Source organism: Lipophrys pholis (assembly GCF_963383615.2).
Source record: "Lipophrys pholis genome assembly, chromosome: 18".
Lineage (NCBI taxonomy): Eukaryota > Metazoa > Chordata > Actinopteri > Blenniiformes > Blenniidae > Lipophrys > Lipophrys pholis.
Genome location: NC_137646.1, coordinates 25378741 through 25399295, shown reverse-complemented (window position 1 = coordinate 25399295; position 20555 = coordinate 25378741). Strand labels below are relative to the sequence as shown.

Genomic DNA, 20555 nt, shown 5'->3' with positions numbered 1-20555 from the left:
ATTGGGCCAAGATCTGGTACCTGAACCATTTCCCAGTGCCGAATCCATCAATCGAGTCCAGAATTGGGTCCAGGATCAGGTACCTGAACCATATTCCAGTTCTGAATCCACCGATCCCCAGGCATCTCTATTGGTGTGTGAATGTGTGCGTGAATGGGTGAATGTGACTCACACTGTAAAAGGTGTTCAGAAATCGATCGTTGTACGAAACGCTGCAGTTTGCACCTCCGGCCACTAGTTGGTGCTGAGGATTTGTAATACAACGATGCAGTAATACAACGGAATGCTGTCAACATACGAGCTCCTTCAAACAGACTCTCTTCATCGTAGCCGTCCACTCGGTATCTAGTATTTGGAAAATGTGTATTTAACACAGCATCCCAACTTCTTTTTGTCATATTTAACTTTTATTTATTCAGTATAAACATGGAATGTTACACAAAACTCTCCTGCTGGTTGTATCGGTCATTACATATATTAATTACAGCTTTAACAATGAGGTGAACAGTATTTCTACGTGAGTAAATCGGATTAAATCATTCAGAGTTTTCCTTATAAAGTTGTGGATTTCTCACATTTACATTAAAACAGATGACGTAGATTATGTGTGTATATTATGATGGTGTAGGTGGAGTGCTGCTCGTCATCTATAGTTGTTGCGTCACTCCTGCAGCGCCTCCAGGACGGCCCCGAAGATGGCGGCCACGGCCACGGCGCCTGGGTCGGGCTGGGTGACCCGTTCGGCCGCGATGTAGCTGGCTCGCCCGGCCCTCGCTGTGAGGCTGCGGGTCGCCTCCGCCCCCGAGGTCGCTTTCTGAGGAGTCAGGAGGAAGGAGGGGAAGAGGAAGCTGGGAAACCCTGGAAAGATCCATCCTCATCCAATATGGCCGCCCTCTGCTATATCAGGCAGCAGGTCAGTCAGGTGTCTATTTTGATATGTCTATTTCTACTTGCGTACGTCTATGTGTCCACTTAGATTTGTCTATGGGTCTAATTAAATGTTTGATTATATATGAATCACTAATTTATGCCTGTTTCTACTGACATTTGAGTCTAGTTATATATGAGAACATGTCTATTCATATAAGTCTATGTCTACTTATGTCTGTCAACATTTGTGTATGTTCACCAGTTTGTTCAAGTCTACTGTATGTCTGTCTACTTATATATGACTCATTACATATGTCTATATGTCCAATTGTACTGTATATGCTTTTGTCAAATATGTCCAATTACATATGTCGATATCTACTCATGTGTCTGCATTTATATATCTTATTATATATGCCTGTGTCTACTTAGATATGGCTATGACTGTCATGATCAGCTCTCCTGCAGCCCCTTAGGGGGAGGGGTTATTGGCTGCAGGTGTGTGCTTTTTTCCCTGCAGTGTGTTTCAGGTGGGCGTGCCTGGAGGTGGTGTTTGGGATGGAAGAGCTGGCTGGGTTAATTACCAGGATTCAGTACAGCTGCGGGTAGCAGGTGGAGGCGTTTTGGAGGAGTGGCTCTGCTTTTTAAACGGGCTCCTCACTCCACTCGACGCGGGACCGTAAAATCAACAAGAGTTAGGAGTTGTGGTGTTTGTCTGTTAACTCTACCTCTTGCTACCTGCTCAACACTCCACGCTCGGGCCCAGCCAGCACCAGCTCGTCCCACACTGCCTCGGCCGCCACCCACTGGACCACAGCTTCAACCTGCTCTGCCCCAATCAGCTCTGTACTCGGCTCTGGTGCTGATTCCCGGGAGCCCCCGTCCGGACAAGGACACGTCCCCTCGCTCCGTCAGCCTGACTCCGTCCACGCTAGCCTGACCCGTGAGCCACTCTCCCCAAGACTTTATCTCTTCTGGAGGAGTCTAAAGTCTAAAATTATTTCGTTTGTTAAATAAAATCCTTGGTTCACTTCATCTTTGTTCTGGTGACTTTCTGCGCTTGAGCCTCTGTCTCCCCGCCGTAACAATGTCAACTTTATATATCCGTGTGTCTTCTTATATATGTGTTTTTGTGTGTGTGTCTAATTACATGTATCAATGTCTATATTTATCTGTCTACTTATATGCGCCTATGCCTACTTATATATGTCCATATATGTAATTATATTTATCAATGTTGATGCATCTATTTATATGTCTAATTATATTTATCTGTATACGTTGATACATTTGTTTATTTTTCTATATCTACTTATACATGTTTATTTCTATTTGTCTATATGTACTCATTATATATGTCTAAGTCGATATACCGATACCCTCAATCGAGTAAAATTAGTATAACTGGTAGCGCCCTCATTTTTCTTCCAAACTTACAATAATAATCTTTTTGCTGCTTTACTTTGAAAATCTGATGTTTAGTAATAAGATTTATGAACAAACTGTATAACCTCTAACGGAACGATAAACACATTCTAAAGCTATAAATCATGACATTTTAATACTTTAATATATGTGTGAGATATCACAACATATTCCATCATGAATAAATGAGACCAACCGATTTATTTCCTTGGTGAGTTTGTGTACCTGCACAGCAGCTTGTAGTACAGCCATCTGATCAGCAGGCGGCGCTGTTCTCAGATTCATCAGCTCATCCACTGCAGGACACAAAGCGTCCAGCTACGAGACGGAGGAGACAAAAACACACCCGGGGCTTCAACTAAACGAGGAAATCTTCAGGTGGAAAATTAGGAAAATACAAATACTCGAGTAAATGTGAGAAAGTACTGGCACTGAACTAAAGAATTCAGCTTTACTTAGAGTATTGTTCAGGTTTTACTTTCAAATAAAGTCAAGTTAGAAGTGTGAGATTGTTAAAGAGACCGTGGCTCTCTGAACACAAAATTATACTATCGTACACGTCTCACCGTTTTCACTTCGTTTACACACAAAAAGTTACTTTAAAAAGGAATTTTAACTCGTGGATAAAAAGGACTTAAAAAAAAAAGGCACAATTAAAAACACGAAAGAAAAGGGGACAAGAAAATGTTCCAAAAAAACCTTAATGACTTGGATTTCAACAGAATAAGAGTTTTAAAGTTGAGAAGAAAAAAACAAAACTGCTTGAAAAAAGATTTAAAACCAGTTAAAACAACTAAAATGTCAAATTTACCCCCAAAAAATAAAGAAATAAATAATCAGAAAAAGAACTATATACAAACTACAATAAAATGTAATATTTACCATCCTAAATCATAATTCAAACTTCATTAATGCAACACAAACCATTTATGTTCATATATCAAAACTTAATGTGAAACTCTAGAAGCTCTTTCAGCCTCATTTTAAAAGTTAAACATGTTTAGCGGCGCCACTTAAATCTAATTCGGTGGAAAAACAAACAAAAACAAACTTTCGGTCAGAGCGGTTGCAGACCTGTGGTACAGATGAACCAAAGTTTAAAGTCCAACGTGGGTGAAGTAGTATATAATAGTAGTATAAAATAACTTCTATGGTTTTTCATGGTTTCTGTCTCACCATTGTTCTGTCTCCAGGATCAGCGCCCCCGTATCTGAAAGACATCCGACTCTTTTAAAAATCATTATTCTGCTTTCAGCTGAAACGAGCCGGAGAAGCAACGATCGGCATTAAGGAATTATAAAAATCTAAAAATGGACATTTCACAGATATAATAACTCAGAAATACAAAGTGTCCATCCGTCCATCCATCCATCCATCCATCCGTCCATCCATCCATCCATCCGTCCATCCATCCATTCAACCATCCATCCATCCAAACGTCCGTCCGTCCATCCATCCATCCGTCCATCCATCCATCCATTCATCCTTCCAAACGTCCGTCCGTCCGTCCGTCCGTCCATCCATCCGTCCATCCATCCATTCATCCTTCCAAACGTCCGTCCGTCCGTCCGTCCGTCCATCCATCCATCCGTCCGTCCGTCCATCCATCCATCCGTCCATCCTTCCATTCAACCATCCATCCATCCAAACGTCCGTCCGTCCATCCATCCATCCGTCCATCCAAACGTCCGTCCGTCCGTCCGTCCATCCATCCATTCATCCTTCCAAACGTCCGTCCGTCCGTCCGTCCGTCCATTCATCCATTTTCTCCCTCTTATCCGTTCCCGGGTGGTGGTGGTGTCAGTCTGAGCACCGTCACCCAGATCACATTGACCCATTAAGAACCTTCCTGCAGGTGGAGCGCCCACAGGAAGGTGGAGCGCCCACAGGAAGGTGGAGCGCCTACAGGAAGGTGGAGCGCCTACAGGAAGGTGGCGCCCGGCGTGAGACATGAACCCTCTACCTTGAGACTGAAAGTCTCATGCTCTACCAGCTGAGCTCGCCGGGGGACATGAACCCTCTACCTTGAGACTGAGAGTCTGACGCTCTACCAGCTGAGCTCGCCGGGGACATACAAAGTGTCATATGTCAATATTCAGCCCAAACGAGTAGACAACAGCACCCTCTAGTGAATGAACACGAAAACGACATCGTTTCCATAGAAACAGTTTCCAAAACGTTTCCGTGTAAACGCAAAGCTTTCCTGAAACGAAAACAAAACATTGCCGAGGAAATGGGAGGTTCAATGTTGAAGTTTTTACCACTTACATTTTACCCATGTGACATTTTTCCAGCCAGTCGAGCTTCATTAAGTTTTATTTTGAAGGAACGAGCCCTCTGTACCTGCTCATGGCCTGCGTCCCAGCATGCATTGCACTGGCCCAGGCTGCGCCGTCGCTCCGGCCGTCGGTCATGTGACCGGCCGCGGCGGTGAGGAACAAACTGTACAGCTGAACCGCAAACAGAGAGGCAAAAGATGAGTGAGTACTGAGCGTGTACAGCCGTCAATCAGCACGCCGTACGGCGAACCCACCGCTCCGGAAGACCCGCCCATCTTCTCCTGGACCAGCCGGGCCAGCGCCGACAGCATCCTCCCGGGACAGCCGGGCACCGCGTGGCCCCGGAGCCACTCCTGGACGGCTGAGGACCAACAAGTGTCGGGTGTCAGCGTGAGGACACGTTCACACCACGACGGTTCAAGTCAAAACGCGGCGCTTTTACATTTTCGTTTAACAAAAGTTTCACGTTGCGCGACAACTTTTCAAGTGAAAACGGGTCGCTTTTGCATTTTTGTTTCCTAAAAGTTTTGCGTTTACACAACGACGTTTCAAGTAAAAACGTATAGTTTTTGTGTTTTCGTTTCACAAATGTTTCACGTTTACACGACAACGTTTCAAGTGAAAACGTAAAGCTTTTGTGTTTTCGTTTCACAAAAGTTTCACGTTTGAACGACGACTTTTCAAGTGAAAACATGTCGCTTTTGCATTTTTGTTTCCTAAAAGTTTCGCGTTTACACAACGACGTTTCAAGTAAAAACGTATAGTTTTTGTGTTTTCGTTTCACAAAAGTTTCACGTTTGAACGACGACTTTTCAAGTGAAAACATGTCGCTTTTGCATTTTTGTTTCCTAAAAGTTTTGCATTTACACAACGTTTATAGTGAAAATGTATAGTTTTTGTGTTTTTGTTTTAGAAAAGTTTTGCGTTTACATGGAAACGTTTCAAGTGAAAACGTGTAATTTTTGTATTTTTATTTTAGAAAAGTTTTGCGTTTACACAACGTTTAAAGTGAAAATGTATAGTTTTTGTGTTTTTGTTTTAGAAAAGTTTTTCCGTTTACACGGAAACGTTTCATATGGAAACGTGTCATTTTTGTATTTTTGTTTTACAACGGGTTTTCATTTCACAAAAGTTTCACCTTATTGCGTTTTCGTTTCACAAAAGTTTTGCGTTATTGCATTTTCGTTTTACAAAGTTTCGCGTTTACACGACGGTTCAAGTGAAAATGTGTCGCGTTTACGTTTTCGTTTCACAAAAGTTTTCATGTTTACACGACAACGTTTAAAGTGAAAACGTGTCAATTTTGTGTTTTTGTTTTAGAAAACTTTTGCGTTTACACGGAAACGTTTCAAGTGGAAACGTGTCATTTTTGTATTTTTGTTTTACAACGTTTCAAGTGAAAACAGAGTGTTTTCATTTCACAAAAGTTTCACCTTATTGCGTTTTCGTTTCACAAAGTTTCGCGTTTACACTACGTTTCACGTGAAAATGTGTAATTTTTGTATTTTTATTTTAGAAAAGTTTTGCGTTTACACAACGTTTCAAGTGAAAACAGTGTTTTCATTTCACAAAAGTTTCACCTTATTGCGTTTTCGTTTCACAAACGTTTCGCGTTTACACTACGTTTCACGTGAAAACGTGTAATTTTTGTATTTTTGTTTTAGAAAAGTTTTGCGTTTGCACGACGACGTTTCAAGTGAAAACTTAAAGTTTTTCGTTTTAGTAAAGTTTGGTGTTGACATTTCTAGTGAAGTCACATCGCTTTTGCATTTTTTTTTTAAAAGAAGTTTGCATTAACACGTTTCAGGTGAAAATGTGTCGTTTTGACGTTTTTGTTTCAGTAAAATTAAATTTCCACGACGATGTTTCCAATGATAACGTGTCGTATTTGCGTTTTCATTTCAATAAAATGTATTTTATTGTTATTCATATCTGATCTTTTTCCAGCAGCTACTTCCCCCGTGTGGCGGTCGGGGGAAAATGCGTTAAGAGGAAATTACTGTTTGGGATTTTTTTCGAAATTCAAATTTTTTGCAAAACCTTCCATCTGCTGAGCATGAGCACAAATACTAGTTACTACGGCCGTGGTGTGTTTTAGAAAAGTGGTAATTTCCCCCGTTTCCACGTCAGAGAACCTTTATTGTGAAAAACGAACCCCGGAGAGGGAAAGTTTGGTGTTTTCACTTCTAAACGTGTCGCAGGATGTTTTCTCACCTGCGGCAGCCTGAGCGTGGGTGTTCCCACAGTCTCCGTCTCCGGCGGCTCGATCGAGGGAGTTCAGCTCCTCCTGCTTCTCCAGAAGAGCAGAACAAACCTTGTCCACGGCTTTACGCATGGCGGGACTCAGCGGCCCTGCCAGCACATCACATATTACTTCTTTTTATGGGTTTTTCCAGCTGCGAGTCTTCATGCTGCTCACAGATTTGTCGTCGATTTTTTTTTGCATTAAAAATGATGTTTGAAGTAAATTCAAAAGTCGCCCTTAACGCCTTTATTTACATCACGTTGCAGTTCCTTTAACAACCACTAGATGGCGATTTCAAGACAAATCGTGACTAGAAGGTCTGGGAAACGCGGGCTTGTGAACTGACCTTCAGGGTATTCGCCGTCCTGTGGCGGCGTGCTCGTAGCCGGAGGATCCGTCGTGTAGTCTCGCCCGCTCACACTCGCAGTGCTCAGGTTCGGCCAGGCGGGGGCGCCGGTCTTTGCGTCTGGAACACAGGAGGTTAGATTAGAACCTGTAGTCATCACACAAATTAGTGTGTCCAGTAGATTTAAGTATTCGTGTGTGTTTGTGTTCTGGTTTTCCATCCTTATGGGGACCATATTTCCAATAAGTCAAACGAGGACCCGTCCTCCGACAGCGCTGACTCAGCTTAAAGAAACACACTATTATTTTTGTATTTACCTCACGTCGGGACGCGGTAACTTCAAAAAGGTGGAAACAGCTTCCCCAACAATGTTCACACTGAGATAATAAGCCTCTTATTTACACGGCACGTCTTGTTTGCTTAACTCCTGAATGACCTGAACAGTATAAAGAACCGAATGTGATTTTAGGGGGAGTCGGAGCTATTTCCAGACGGCGTTTGTACTTCTGTACATTGTTCGGGACTCTAGCGCAGGTTTCAAGTATCGCAAAAGTTGAAACCTGCAACTTATGATGTAGTTGTTGTTTTTTCTTTTGGGGGACATTTACCAAACAGTCGTAGGATTTCCGGATCGGCCTTCATCAGGGTCAGCGACACTCCCGCCATCTCCAGAGAAGTCATGAATGACCCGGACATCGCCCGGGCGACCGCCACTCCCCGGCTCTCTGGAAACCACCAATCAGGGTAAAGAAGATCCTTAGAATTACTGCTTTCATTTTCTGAGCTTACATTTTATGTACATTTTGTGTGTTTTGTGCAGTAAGTTGTGAAGGCACCTGCTGCTTCTAGAATGGACAGTGGTGCGGCTCGTTACACCACCTTGTGGTGAAAAGTGGTAATACAAGGCTATAGTGCTAGCATGAGAATTACGACTGAAATGCAACATGTGGACATTTTCGAGAAGAGAAATTTAATATACTTTTAAACACAAAATTCCATGTTTTTTTCCATTAATTTGAAAACGTGTCCAATCACGTTATGCATATCGATGCCCCTATATCCATAGACTCCATATATACACATACATATCCATATATAAACCCCTTGGTGATATCATTGATTGAATTTACATTTTATGGAAATACATTTTGACAAACAAATCCGTATTTGAGTATACCCACACATACTTGTATACATACATATCTGATTAACGTGCTTATAAGGGGAAAGGAAGTCAAACTTATCTAATCCTACCTCCTCTCCAATATTTTAGAATATCCTGCTTCCTGAATTCTGTGTATTACAAATATCAAGTTTATGTGTAGATAAACACATTAAGAATATAATCTAATATAGAAGATATATAAATATAAAAACACAATTTTTAGAAATTACTTGCGTTCTAAATAGAAACTGGCATTTTTTTTTTTCTTAATCCCTTTTTTCACATTTGACAGGAAATATTCAGACACTCAACGGCGTTAAGACACTTTGAGAGACGACGCGGTCCACGACGCTGATTTAGGTAAACAAAGAAAACTTACCGAGACAATTAATGGCCGCCCTGGTGACCACAGCCATCTCCAGACACGACAGAGCTCCGAGGTTGTTGACACACACGACCACAGTGTCTCCTGAAACACACACACCGATAATAACACAAGAGTTATAACTGTTAATAGAGATTTTTTTGTTGTTGTAAAAACAGACCTGATGTGAGAGGCAGATGGGACCGGCTGGCTGGGTTGGTCATGTGATCCATCATGGTTTCCACCACCTCGTCTGCAGACGCCACCTGGGTGACGACACGACGATCCAGACGATCCATTTAGGCCGTTGAGGCTCCCGGAGACCGCGCGACTTTAACCGCCGTAAGTTCACGGCGAGCCACACGGTACGACGCAAATCTAAATAAACTGTGGGCCACGACGCGCAGACTGCACGGTGAAAACACACGTGACTGCGCAGTCGCGTCGGAATCGCAACAAATGTCTGACGCTGAATTTTAGCGCAGGTTATCTGTGGTTGCCGTGACAACGGTTGCTAGATTGCTTTTTTTCCTGGTGGATTCCGACTCACCTTGGACCGCTTGATTCCAGGTTCGCCGTGGATTCCTGAAAAAAAAAACAGGTGGAAAGAGATTCTCATCCCTGCATTCCTGTTGTGATTTATTCATTGGTTCTTCCATCGTCAGTCGGTAATTCCCATCGTAGTGTCATGGATCGGTACCAAGTTACATTTAAAAACAAACAAAAAAAAGGAAGCTCAAAGCTCTTAACCACGTTAATGTTAAAAAGCTGTTAGTTCTCAGAGTGCTGCCCCCTGGAGGTTACGAGGGTTTCTAAAAGTGGAATGGGATCAGAGCTTCAGAGCTGGTTCAGACCACAGGACCATGTTCTAGTGGCGCTGCTGTAGGTTTATACTTTTCTAGTCTTTAAGGCGTTGTGGCCTTTTTGTGTCGAGTTTTTAGCATTAAAAGCCCCTAAAATCACATAGAAATTGTAAAAAGTGTGTGTATGTATGTCAGTGTCAAACAGTGATAATTCAAACGATCCTGACAAATGATGGAAGGATCAAATAACCCTGTAATCCACTGGTTTCCATGGTGACAAGTGTGGTTTTGGCGAAGGTCTTCCCCTCTAAATCAGGGTCTTTATATCCGAGGTCCACCTTCTCCTCACTCCCTCCCTCACCCAGTCCCAGCTCCATGTCCCCGGGCGGCAGGTCAAACGACGGCCGGCAGCCCGGAACGCTGCAGGGAGACAAGCTGACGCCCAGCGTCCCTGAAACAGCAGAGACCACATCCAGGATCTCTGATGAGCACCGGACAAGGGCGAAGACACGCAGAGGCGCCGCTTCTCAGCGTTTACATTTTTCAGTTTTTGTTTCAGAAAGGTTTCGCTTTTAGACGCCAACAGACGAGACTCACCGATTCCCTTCAACGCCTCCGTCACCTTGGAAACAATCTGGTCCAATGAGCAGCCTTCTTCTGCTAGGGCACCCGCCAGCTGACAGGAAGTGAACGTAAAAGTTAAAAGGGTTTAAAAGGCTTTTACTTTACTTTATTTTATACGTCTACAACTACAAAAACGGAGAGAATTACATTTTAACTGAGGAGCCAAGTTGATACTTGTGAGTATTTTCGAAAAAAAACAACTGGATCAAATATGGTCACTTTCCTGATAAAGTGCTGGAATGCTCAAAGGACCCCTTAGAACATTTTTAGCGTTTTTGGGGCTCCATTTACACCCCCAAAACATTTACCATTGAAGGCACCGAAAGCGCAACTTTTTGAAAAGCGTTCCCAAGGTGTGACATTTTGAAAACACTACATCTCCATCTTTTTGGAAACGGGAGAAAAATGCAACTTTTCTGAAACGTTGCTACTACGCATGCGCATCACGGTAGTAGGACCCAACCGATTAATCGTCTTGTAGCCGTCATTATCGGTATTATCGAATGAATATTATCGGTATTATAGTTATCGTTCAGCAACAACTCAACAAGGTTCCCATTTCCCTCGTCGCCGTTCATGCCTCACTGATATGTTCGCTCCAGGCTTTTATTGCCGCTGCCACATTGAGCGGATGTCGTCCATCTTTGATGTGACGCATCGAGGCACGTCTTTACTAGTCGATGTTTCGCGCTGACGCATCACACCCAGCACTAAAGTTTTTAATTTTTACGATATGTCGGTTATCAGGATTTTTATATTTCCTAAAAAAAATCCACATCGGTTGAATTATCAGAGAAAACTGGACTCAGACGCGACGGTGGAGGTACCTTGTGGATGAAAACGGTGCCACACAGGCCCCTCCTGCCCGCTTTGCTGGGCTGCTCAAAGGCGCAGTCGTCGGCAACTATCACCATGTCAACAGCAACGCCGTGGTTACGGGCCTGCTCGGCGGCCAGTCCGAAGTTGAGGCGGTCGCCGGTGTAGTTCTTCACAATGAGGAGGACCCCGGAAGCTCCTGTGGACGGACAAACCTCATCAGTCACCTTGGTTAAACCCCAGGCAAGAAGCAAAGCAACCAAACAAGCAAGTGAGCAACCAAGCGACTGACTGACCGACCAATTAAACCACTAACCGAGCACCCAACCGCCAACAACCGGTCGGCTTCACAGTGAAAGCTCAGGCGTAGTTCACCTGCTTTGTGTAGAGCCAAGATGGCAGCCAGGACGCTCGCAGGAGGCGGCGACGCAAACACTCCGCCGGCGACCGCCGCAGACAGCATCCCCGCACCGACGTACCCTGAGGAGGAGGAGAGACGCTTCACCAGGTCAAACACAGAGGATGGAGGGAAACTGAAGCTTCTTATGGCTCATTTAAAACCAAACAGTCAAATATAAAGAAACAAACTGTAAGAGGACATAGTTCCTCACAGATACTTATGTGAGAGTGTGTACCTCCCAGATACTTATGTGAGAGTGTGTACCTCCCAGATACTTATGTGAGAGTGTGTACACACTTCCTTATGTTAAGTGATGTTATTTTTAACATCTATAGGCATTCTCTAATAATTTATCTTTTTAAACAAATAAATATATAAGGAGTACATTTTCTGACATATTTGTACATGGCATCAAGTAAGCAACAGACTGACAAACCAAACATCCAAGTAAGCCTGGTATCTCCCATGAATATTACTCTCTAATACTAAAATAGCTATTGCAAAAATATAGAGGCAATAATAACCTAATGTCAATAAACAAAGCAAGTAATTAACTTACTAGAGGCACCAACGCTATATTGTTGTCATGTCACCTTACAGTTCAACCAACCAATGAGTCAGCCAACCAACCAACCAACCAACCAACCAACCAATGAGTCAGCCAACCAACCAACCAACCTACCAACTAACCAATGAGCCAACCAACCAACCAATCAACCAACCAACCAATGAGCCAACCAACCAATGAGTCAGCCAACCAACCAACCAACCAACCAACCAACCAACCAACCAACCAACCAACCAACCAACCAACCAACTAACCAATGAGCCAACCAACCAACCAACCAACCAACCAACCAATGAGCCAACCAACCAATGAGCCAACCAACCAACCAACCAACCAACCAACCAACCAACCAACCAACCAACCAACCAGCCAACCAACTAACCAGTTAGCCAACCAACCAACCAACCAAGTAACCAAAATACGGGAGGAAGTACACTTATCTGCAGTATTTTGGGAAGTACAAAATAAAAGTGTTAATAATAAATCTATAATTAAGTGATAATTCTCTCAAATTGCAGTAATGCTACAGATAAAGAAGTAGTATCTGAGAGTGTCGTCCATTAAGAAACAGAACTCTTCTATTCAGGACCCACCCCCGTGTGCCGGCTCGTGGCCCGACCCCCCTCCGGACAGCAGGGCCACTTTGCCCCTCAGGTTGGCGGCGTCGGACCGGAGCACCACCCTGTGGCCCCTGAGCAGCGCGAGGCCCCCGCAGGCCCTGACCAGACCCCACAGAGCCTCGTCCACACAGCTGTCCGCTGAGTTGATCAACTTCCTCTGAGGCTGGAAGGACGAAACAAGCAACATTTACATTATGACAGTTTGTTATGACGACTTATAACAACAACCTCCAACCATCTGAGGAACGTTTAACGTTTAATGAAGTGGTGCAATTCGACGGTACAATGTGTTCTGTGTGAGTCAGGGATAATAAAAGCCCATAAACAATAAAGAGGAGTCAGGATTTATTAGTCTCTTCTGTTATAATGGACTCTGATCCCTGTGAGTCTGCACACAGCTCCACCATGTGGACACAAACATTCAGTTTTCCTTCATTTCCGGTCACTTCAGGACTAAAACCACCTCTCAGGTCAGTATGTGGCTCAACAGGTGCTCTGAAACTTCCTTTTAATCCACGTTTTTTTACCTCCATTTGTACCGTCCTGGATGTTTCAGCTCTCCGACTGCAGGTTGAAGGAACGGTGTGACGTCATCCAGAGCCACGCCCACCAACACACGTGTTCTGTAAGGTCGCCTTCAAAATAAAAGCAGAAGATTTATTCAAACGACACAATTTTTTCAGGAAAATACATATAAAGGTTCAATAATGAAGTTATAAGATAGTAAATGTCAGATTTTTTGGGGGGGATGAGCGACAATAATTGAAGTCGGAAGTTTTTTATTTTTCTCTTTTTCTGGAAAATGATGAAGAATAAAAAAGACTATTATTAATCGTGTTTTAGCTTTCAAATGAATCATCTCAGTTTATTTTAACAAAACGTTTAAATGTTTAACAGGAATGAATGATAAAATAATACCAAAATATAAACATATGATATAAATATCATGGAATAACAAAAAAATCCAACAAAAACCTCAAGAAAAAAAAAACACAAGAACAACAATAATAAATAAATCAGTTTATAAGGAGTAAACATATTCTTGCTAATATTTTCACAAATAGGAAGCGGTACATGAGGAAGTGTCATTTCTGAAGCCTCATTATAACTAAGGAATAAAACAAAAACACAAACATTTGTATATCTGAAAGTCCTGAATGTATTTATACTTTGCTGCTTGTCATACCGTTAAACGACTAAACAGTAGTTTATTACAATGATTGTTCTGTGTGGTTTTTCTACTGTTAAATAAACTATTGCTTCATTGGAATTTACAGGAAGTCGTGAGAACGTAATTAAATTAGTTGCTGGAGCTCAATTCTTTTCAAAGCAGGGATCCGAACAATTGCTGGTGGAGCTTCTAGTACGTTCCCTGAGGGTAAATAAAACTCAGAACAACAGCACGTTGCCTCTGTGGGCCTTGTAGAGCCTAATGAGGGGGAAGGATCCAGCAAAAAGCCTATAATATAACATGGATACTGCATTTTGTGTTCCACCCGGTGCTTCAGCCGGATCAACATGTGGGGTTTGAAAACACAAACATTCAATTATAGAGCTTCCAGGTTTGGTGTCCCGTCTTGAAAGAGAATACAAAGCCTGGATTTTAACTTTATTTTTCTCGCTGTGTGGTTTGAGACAATACAAAGTTTATAAATGAACATGGAGAATTAGAAAAAAAACTATAGAAATGTTCATATTATTAGAATATCATGTAAACAGAAGGTGGCTTTGTTTTCTATCAGAGTCGAGAGGATGTTTCATCTGATTCGTGTATCTGGTTTAATTTGCAGTATTTATTAGAGTATTTACACTTTGTCCGTGCTGTAAAGCCTTTTTAAAACCACCACCACTGCGTAAGTTTTCCCACACCGGCCTTCCTGTCAACGCAGACGGGAAACTCCGCTCGCCCGGGTCCGCTCCGTGAACACATCGAACCAACCCTGCGGTTCCTCCTGCGTGACGCACGGAGCCGCGGACGAGCGCGCGGCGGTCAGCTCGGCTCGACTCGGCTCAGTTCGGTTCAGTTCGGACTCGGAACCGGCCGGAGCAACATGCAGGATGGCGAGTGTGGAGGCGGCCGCCGAACACGAGCGTATCCTGCGGGAGATCGAGAGCACGGACACCAACTGTATCGGACCGACCCTCCGGTGAGTGAAGTGACCCGATACCCCCCCTCCCTCACCGCCCCTCGCCCCGGTGAAACCATCCATCCCTCACTCCTTCCTCCCATCCCCCGGCCGCGGCGGCGGCGGCGGCTGCGGCTGCGGCTGCGGCTGCGTCCCCACCCCCCTCGGGCTTGCCGGAGAGCGGCTGGCCGCGGTTGGCGTCGACCCGCAGCCTCTCCGGAGCCTCCCGGAGCTCGGGCGAAAACTTTAAACCTCCTGCTTCCATTATCGGACGGCTAGTCGGCTAACTTTAGCCGACCTCACGTTCTGTGTATTTTTCTCTTTTTTAATTAAACTCGTCAACATCTTGTCGCGAGCGGCGACTAGCGGATGTTTGTGCTCGTCTAACTTCCCGTAACTCGACCCTGTCACGTTATTGTTTGTTTTTGTTTTGTTTGTTTTGTTTGGGGGGGGGGGGGGGCTGCAGCAACTCGGGGCTAGCCGAAGCTAAGCGGCTAACTCATTGACATTCTGCTCGCTGCTGTCAGAAGAGCAGGATTCTGGTGGTTTAATACTCTGTTCGCCCCCGGATATCTTTTATATCGGCCTATTCTTAGTAGTTAGTAGCTTAGCAGCAGCTAGAAAACAGTAAATCAAGGAGTGTCAAGTTGTGTGTGTGTGTGTGTGTGTGTGTGTGTGTGTGTGTGTGCGTGTGCGTGCGCGTGTACACAATGAATGAAGATATAAGCTGCATGTACACAACTGAAGACTGACACAAACATCAACTGTAATATAAAGGAAGTTAAAGCCTCGGACGGGTTCTGCCACTTGTTCCCACTCCGACTCTAATAAACGTCTGAACCAGGTGAGGTGGAGCCCACTTCCTGTTTCCAACAGGTAGAGTGTGTCGGTCACCAGGGTCACGCCCTTTGATTTTCGCGAAAGATTTTTAACAACTTTTGCTCACCAATTCCTTTTCTATCAACTTGCCAAATTTGATTTAGTTTGGAGTTACCCCCTACGACGAGTTCACTTTGTAAATTTGGGCCAGAATTGATCCAAATCCGCCATTTTTTTTCCAAAATGGCCGACTTCCCGTTGAATTTTCGGTGTGTGTATATAATAGACATTTTTTGTGCGTCCTGTTGCGTTACATATATCAACCCAATTTCGTAGCTGTCTGTGATACAGGGGCGTTTTTTTTTTTCAAATTTTGCAGGTGGCGCTGTTGAGCCATTTTGCCACTCACGTGTGTATTTCCCCCTTAATTATTAAGTTGTTTACCGGTTATGACATGTGTGTGCAAAGTTTCGTAACTTTTTGAGTATGTGTAGGCCTTCAAAAATGTGTCAGAATGTGCGGGGGAAATAAAATCCGTATGCTTATGGATTTTGCTTCCGAGATCACAAATATCAGTATTTTTACCTTCATCTTTCTAGTTTATTTTTTTTATTTTTTTCAAGCAGCATAGAGGTCCAGTGTAATTATGATTTCAAAATAAAATAAATAAATAAAATAGCCTTATTAAAAGCTGTACGAGTTTAACAATTTCCCCATTTTCTGCTGGTTGAAGTCGTTTCCTCTGCTTCAGATTTATTGATCCGAGTGTTCAGACACCAGGAAACCTGTTTCTTTTACTTTCCAGTGTGAGATATCAGCATCATGTGTTCCTATAGTCCCCCCGTTTGTTTGTTTGTGCGTCCTGTTGCTCTGCTGCCACGGGGCCTGATTGGTGACGCTCCCATCAGAGGACGCAGATTTCACGTGTCTGTCCTCTGGACAACATTTCTGCAGCTCGGGGTCACGGGTGGTTAGAAAGAAAGGGTGTGGCTTATAGTCCAGAAAGTACTGAAACCGCATGTTAAACTCTCAATTGTAATGAAGCCCGAGAAGGACATGATTAAATACTTTTTTTGTCGCGATAATGAGTTCATTTCTGTGTGTTTTTTTTCAAGATCTTGAGTTATTTTTCTCGTCATCTCGAGAAAACTAATTTGTTTTCTCAACTTAATGGAATAAATGAACTCATAACCTCGAGAAAACGACATTAGAGTGGACGGGTATTGTTACACGACGTTAGTTTTCTCGAGATAACAAGATTCAATTATTTATATTAATGATTTTTTTCTATAAAGTTGAGAAAACAAACGTTTTAACGAGAAAAATAACTGAAATTAACTTTTGTCCTTTTATGGCCGAGGTCTACGATGTTTGTGTTTTCACAATTTTACACAAAAATAAAATGTGTCCGGAGCCACAAAACATGTATATTGTAAAGGATGAAGATAAAAAAAAAGAAGCTACACAGCCATTTTTAAGTTAATAATTTATTGTTATTATTATTATTAGTATTAGAGTAGATTTAGCCCCTTTTTTTGGTAACTCCAGCTATTCAGGCTGTTTTACTTTATTTTCCAGAGTGTAGATGGGCGATCGGACCACTTTTGGGTGTGGAATTCAAATAAACTTAAAATGTCTGGAAAACTTTTTGTCCCAGATTTTCTGTAAATGTCAGGGAGCAGCCACAGGGGGGCGCTGAAGAGCAACATGTGGCTCCAGACCCCTGTTCTAGGGCTTGGAGCTCCGCATTACGTAATAGATTTTGCCCTTTATCCGTATACATGGATCTATGTCGAATAATAAGTAATAAATTAAGATTCAGTTGGTAGAAAGTTCTTACAGGAGGCAGCGAAGTTTATTTTGAAAATGCGTTTAAGAATTTTATTATGTCAGATTAATGCAAAATGAGGTGTTATTACGTCATGAGTCCAACAATTATAACATTAAATATTCCTCCGTTATTACATAATGCGGCGCTGCAGGGCTCCCGTACTTTAGCTATCATTTACCCAGAGACACTGTGACCCCCCCCCCCCCCCATCTGAAAAGATGATGATGACGTCCTCCGAGCTTCGTCTTCTTCACTTTGTTGAATGTGAAGACTTCAGGAGGTTAATGAAAGTGTGTGTGTGTGTGTGTGTGTGTGTGTGTGTGTGTGTGTGTGTGTTGGCCCTCTCCAGTTCCAGCTTCCAACATGACTCTGCATCTCGGTGTGACTCTCTCTCTCTCTCTCTCTCTCTCTCTCTCTCTCTCTCTCTCTCTCTCTCTCTCTCTCTCTCTTCCCCCCCCCCCGCGCCCCCCCCCCGGTCTATGTTTGGATCTGTCAGCAGCCTCACCTCCTATATTTAGCTCGGGGAACGGTTTAATACACGACAGATAAAAGTTGCAGCCACAAAACTCTGATGTGAACTTTATTTTGTCTTTAGTAAGGACGTTTGTTTGTGTCGCACCGTTCACACACACACAAGACAATTCAAAAAGAAAAGAAATACATAAAATTACATGAAAAATTTAAAAAAGAAAGTAACATTTTAAGAAAATAAAAGTGAATTTAAAAGTCAAAAGGCAACTAAAGCAGGATGAATAGTAAATCATTAAAAATACTAATAAAATTACATTTAGAAAAGTGAAAAATTAGGAGTAAAGTATTGAAATCATGAGAATGTTGCAGTGAAAGTTTTCAGCAGTTTGGGTAGTTTGTTCCATAAGTGAGGAGCGTAGAACGTGAAGTTAAATATCTTAGATTTTATAGTTTACTAACGCACATCTTCACAGAGATGTTAATTATAATTTAGTTCTGCCTTTTAATGATTAAAAAAAAAACCTTGTTGCTCATTATAAAGCATCTTTGCAAGTGAAAACGCAGTGTTGTTGTAAGTTTCACATTTAAACTGGAACATTTTCAAAAAAGCTGAAAATGATGTAGTTCCCTTGTCGGGCCACAAGGAGTCACTGTTGGTTGTTTTTGTAACGAAACCGCACACGCGTACATCAGAGAATATAAACATGAACAATACGAGGACATTCTAGTGGACAGAAAACCAAATCGGATTGTTATTACAGAGACTGTCAAAATAAAGTTTCCCAGTCCATATTCTGTAGGGACTTGGTGCTTTTATTCTGATTGTCAAGTGAGTAATGGCAGCTTGTTGTGAGGTAAAAATTGAAGTACTCAGCAGTAGTAACGCAGGACAGAGACACACAATCACATGTTTTTTTTTAACAAAGAATGTAGTAGTAATGTAGAGTATGTAGTAAAAACACAAAAATAAAAATCGTAAAATCAAACTACTACATGTGCTGAGTTTGTTTAGTCTGTGTTGATTTGATACTACACGCAAAGTACGCAAAGAGAAGAGTAATAAGTGAAATTAACCACAATACGACCCGTTTTCAAGTGAAAACGCGTACTTTTTTTCGTTTTTGTTTCAGAAAAGTCTTGTGATTACACGTAGTAGTAATTTATTTGTCAGTAGCTGGTAAAGTAAGTACAGTACTTTTTAAAGAAAAACTCTTCACCATAGAGAATGAAGAGAGACATTTATTTGGGGTGGTAATTTTTTAGAATAATCAACAGAAACGTCGCCGGAACTTAAAGTAATAAGAGTTTTTGTATTTTGTGTTCCGACGTGGCCGCCTGTAGAGAACTGTGTGTAGCAGGAGCGTGCAGGTCCAGGCTCGCTGCACAATTCCTCTCCGACATGATCAGTCGACTCAACCCTGCCGGGTTTTTACTCTCAATAAGAGTTTTAAAAATCTGTATATTATTGTTGCTTCACGACAAGAAACATCAGCCGATAGAAAACGTGTCCGGGTCAGAAAGCTTCCTGGTGGTTTGAAGTCCGAACCCGGTTCTGTCGACAGAAATGAGGAAATGATTAATAAATTGTGCTTAAAACATGGAAATACCTCGTGTGGGTGTGTTGACAAGCAGGAAACTATTCAGGTCTTTAGACGACACGTCTCACAAACCAGGAAGTCGTATGTATGATGGATTGGCGCTGATCGTAGAACCAGTAAGAACATTTTAGAAATGGCAGCAGAACCATCATTCACTTCTGTTTAATTCTGGGGTTTTTTAACAATCCCAAATCTAATGGGGTCAAATTAGGAAAAAATAAGTTTTTAAATAAACTAAATAAATTTCCTGGACTATAAATTGATCTTATTTTAGTTGTGTATTATTTAAAATATTGTAAATATATATATATATATATATATATATATATATATATATATGTCACATGCCCAAGTGAAAGCACATCGTTTTTGCGTGTTCGTTTCAGAGAAGTCTTGCCTTCACACTGCAGCGTTTTGAAAACACCTTGTCACAGTGTCCGTTTCCATGGGAACGGCAAAAACCCCGCAAACGATGTAGTTGAAATGTTGAACCATGAGTTGGCGCTGGTGGTGCTCGTGAACAGTGGTAAATGAAACATTTAAATGCTGCCAAAGACGTCACTGTGAGACGGCTCTCACTCTGGTGTTGGTGAGCGGCTCTCTCTCTGGTGTTAGTGAGCGGCTCGCTCTCTGGTGTTAGTGAGCGGCTCTCACTCTGGTGTTGGTGAGCGGCTCTCTCTCTGGTGTTAGTGAGCGGCGCTCACTCTGGTGTTAGTGAACGGCGCTCACTCTGGTGTTAGTGAACGGCGCTCACTCTGGTGTTAGTGAACGGCGCTCACTCTGGTGTTAGTGAGCGGCGCTCACTCTGGTGTTAGTGAGCGGCGCTCACTCTGGTGTTAGTGAGCGGCGCTCACTCTGGTGTTAGTGAACGGCTCGCATTCTGGTGTTAGTGAGCGGCTCGCTCTCTGGTGTTAGTGAGCGGCTCGCATTCTGGTGTTAGTGAGCGGCACTCACTCTGGTGTTGGTGAGCGGCTCTCACTCTGGTGTTGGTGAGCGGCTCTCACTCTGGTGTTGGTGAGCGGCTCTCACTCTGGTGTTGGTGAGCGGCTCTCTCTCTGGTGTTGGTGAGCGGCTCGCTCTCTGGTGTTAGTGAGCGGCTCTCACTCTGGTGTTGGTGAGCGGCTCTCTCTCTGGTGTTGGTGAGCGGCTCGCTCTCTGGTGTTAGTGAGCGGCTCGCTCTCTGGT

At 42.9% G+C, this 20555-nt stretch overlaps 2 protein-coding genes across 2 annotated transcripts in view; one reads left to right on the top strand and one right to left on the bottom strand.

The window, feature by feature from the left end:
- Positions 1 to 393: 393 nt before the first annotated feature.
- tkfc (triokinase/FMN cyclase) lies at positions 394 to 13588 on the bottom strand. The gene is made up of 17 exons (XM_080486527.1): positions 13053 to 13588; positions 12499 to 12688; positions 11313 to 11417; positions 10949 to 11136; positions 10095 to 10173; positions 9859 to 9948; positions 9245 to 9279; positions 8876 to 8960; positions 8710 to 8799; positions 7774 to 7890; positions 7166 to 7285; positions 6789 to 6926; positions 4829 to 4935; positions 4639 to 4745; positions 3472 to 3505; positions 2521 to 2613; positions 394 to 814 (listed from the first exon to the last, which is right to left on the bottom strand). Exons 1-17 carry the CDS (start codon positions 13056 to 13058, stop codon positions 662 to 664), a joined length of 1737 nt encoding a protein of 578 aa, XP_080342653.1. The 5' UTR covers positions 13059 to 13588; the 3' UTR covers positions 394 to 661.
- Positions 13589 to 14470: 882 nt separating this feature from the next.
- Positions 14471 to 20555, top strand: part of exoc6b (exocyst complex component 6B) — a 78820-nt gene continuing 72735 nt past the window's right edge. The window contains exon 1 of the mRNA XM_080486069.1: positions 14471 to 14672. Within this exon, the coding sequence (XP_080342195.1) occupies positions 14584 to 14672 (89 nt within the window). The 5' untranslated portion in view covers positions 14471 to 14583. The remainder of the gene's footprint in view (positions 14673 to 20555) is intronic.

Bases quoted from the DNA above. Each gene is read 5' to 3' on its own strand.
- tkfc (XM_080486527.1), bottom strand. The intron at 8,961-9,244 runs GTGAGTCGGAAT...GTCGTCACCCAG, and splicing joins CTGGAATCAAGCGGTCCAAG to GTGGCGTCTGCAGACGAGGT. The intron at 4,746-4,828 runs GTGGGTTCGCCG...TTTGCGGTTCAG, and splicing joins TGGGCGGGTCTTCCGGAGCG to CTGTACAGTTTGTTCCTCAC.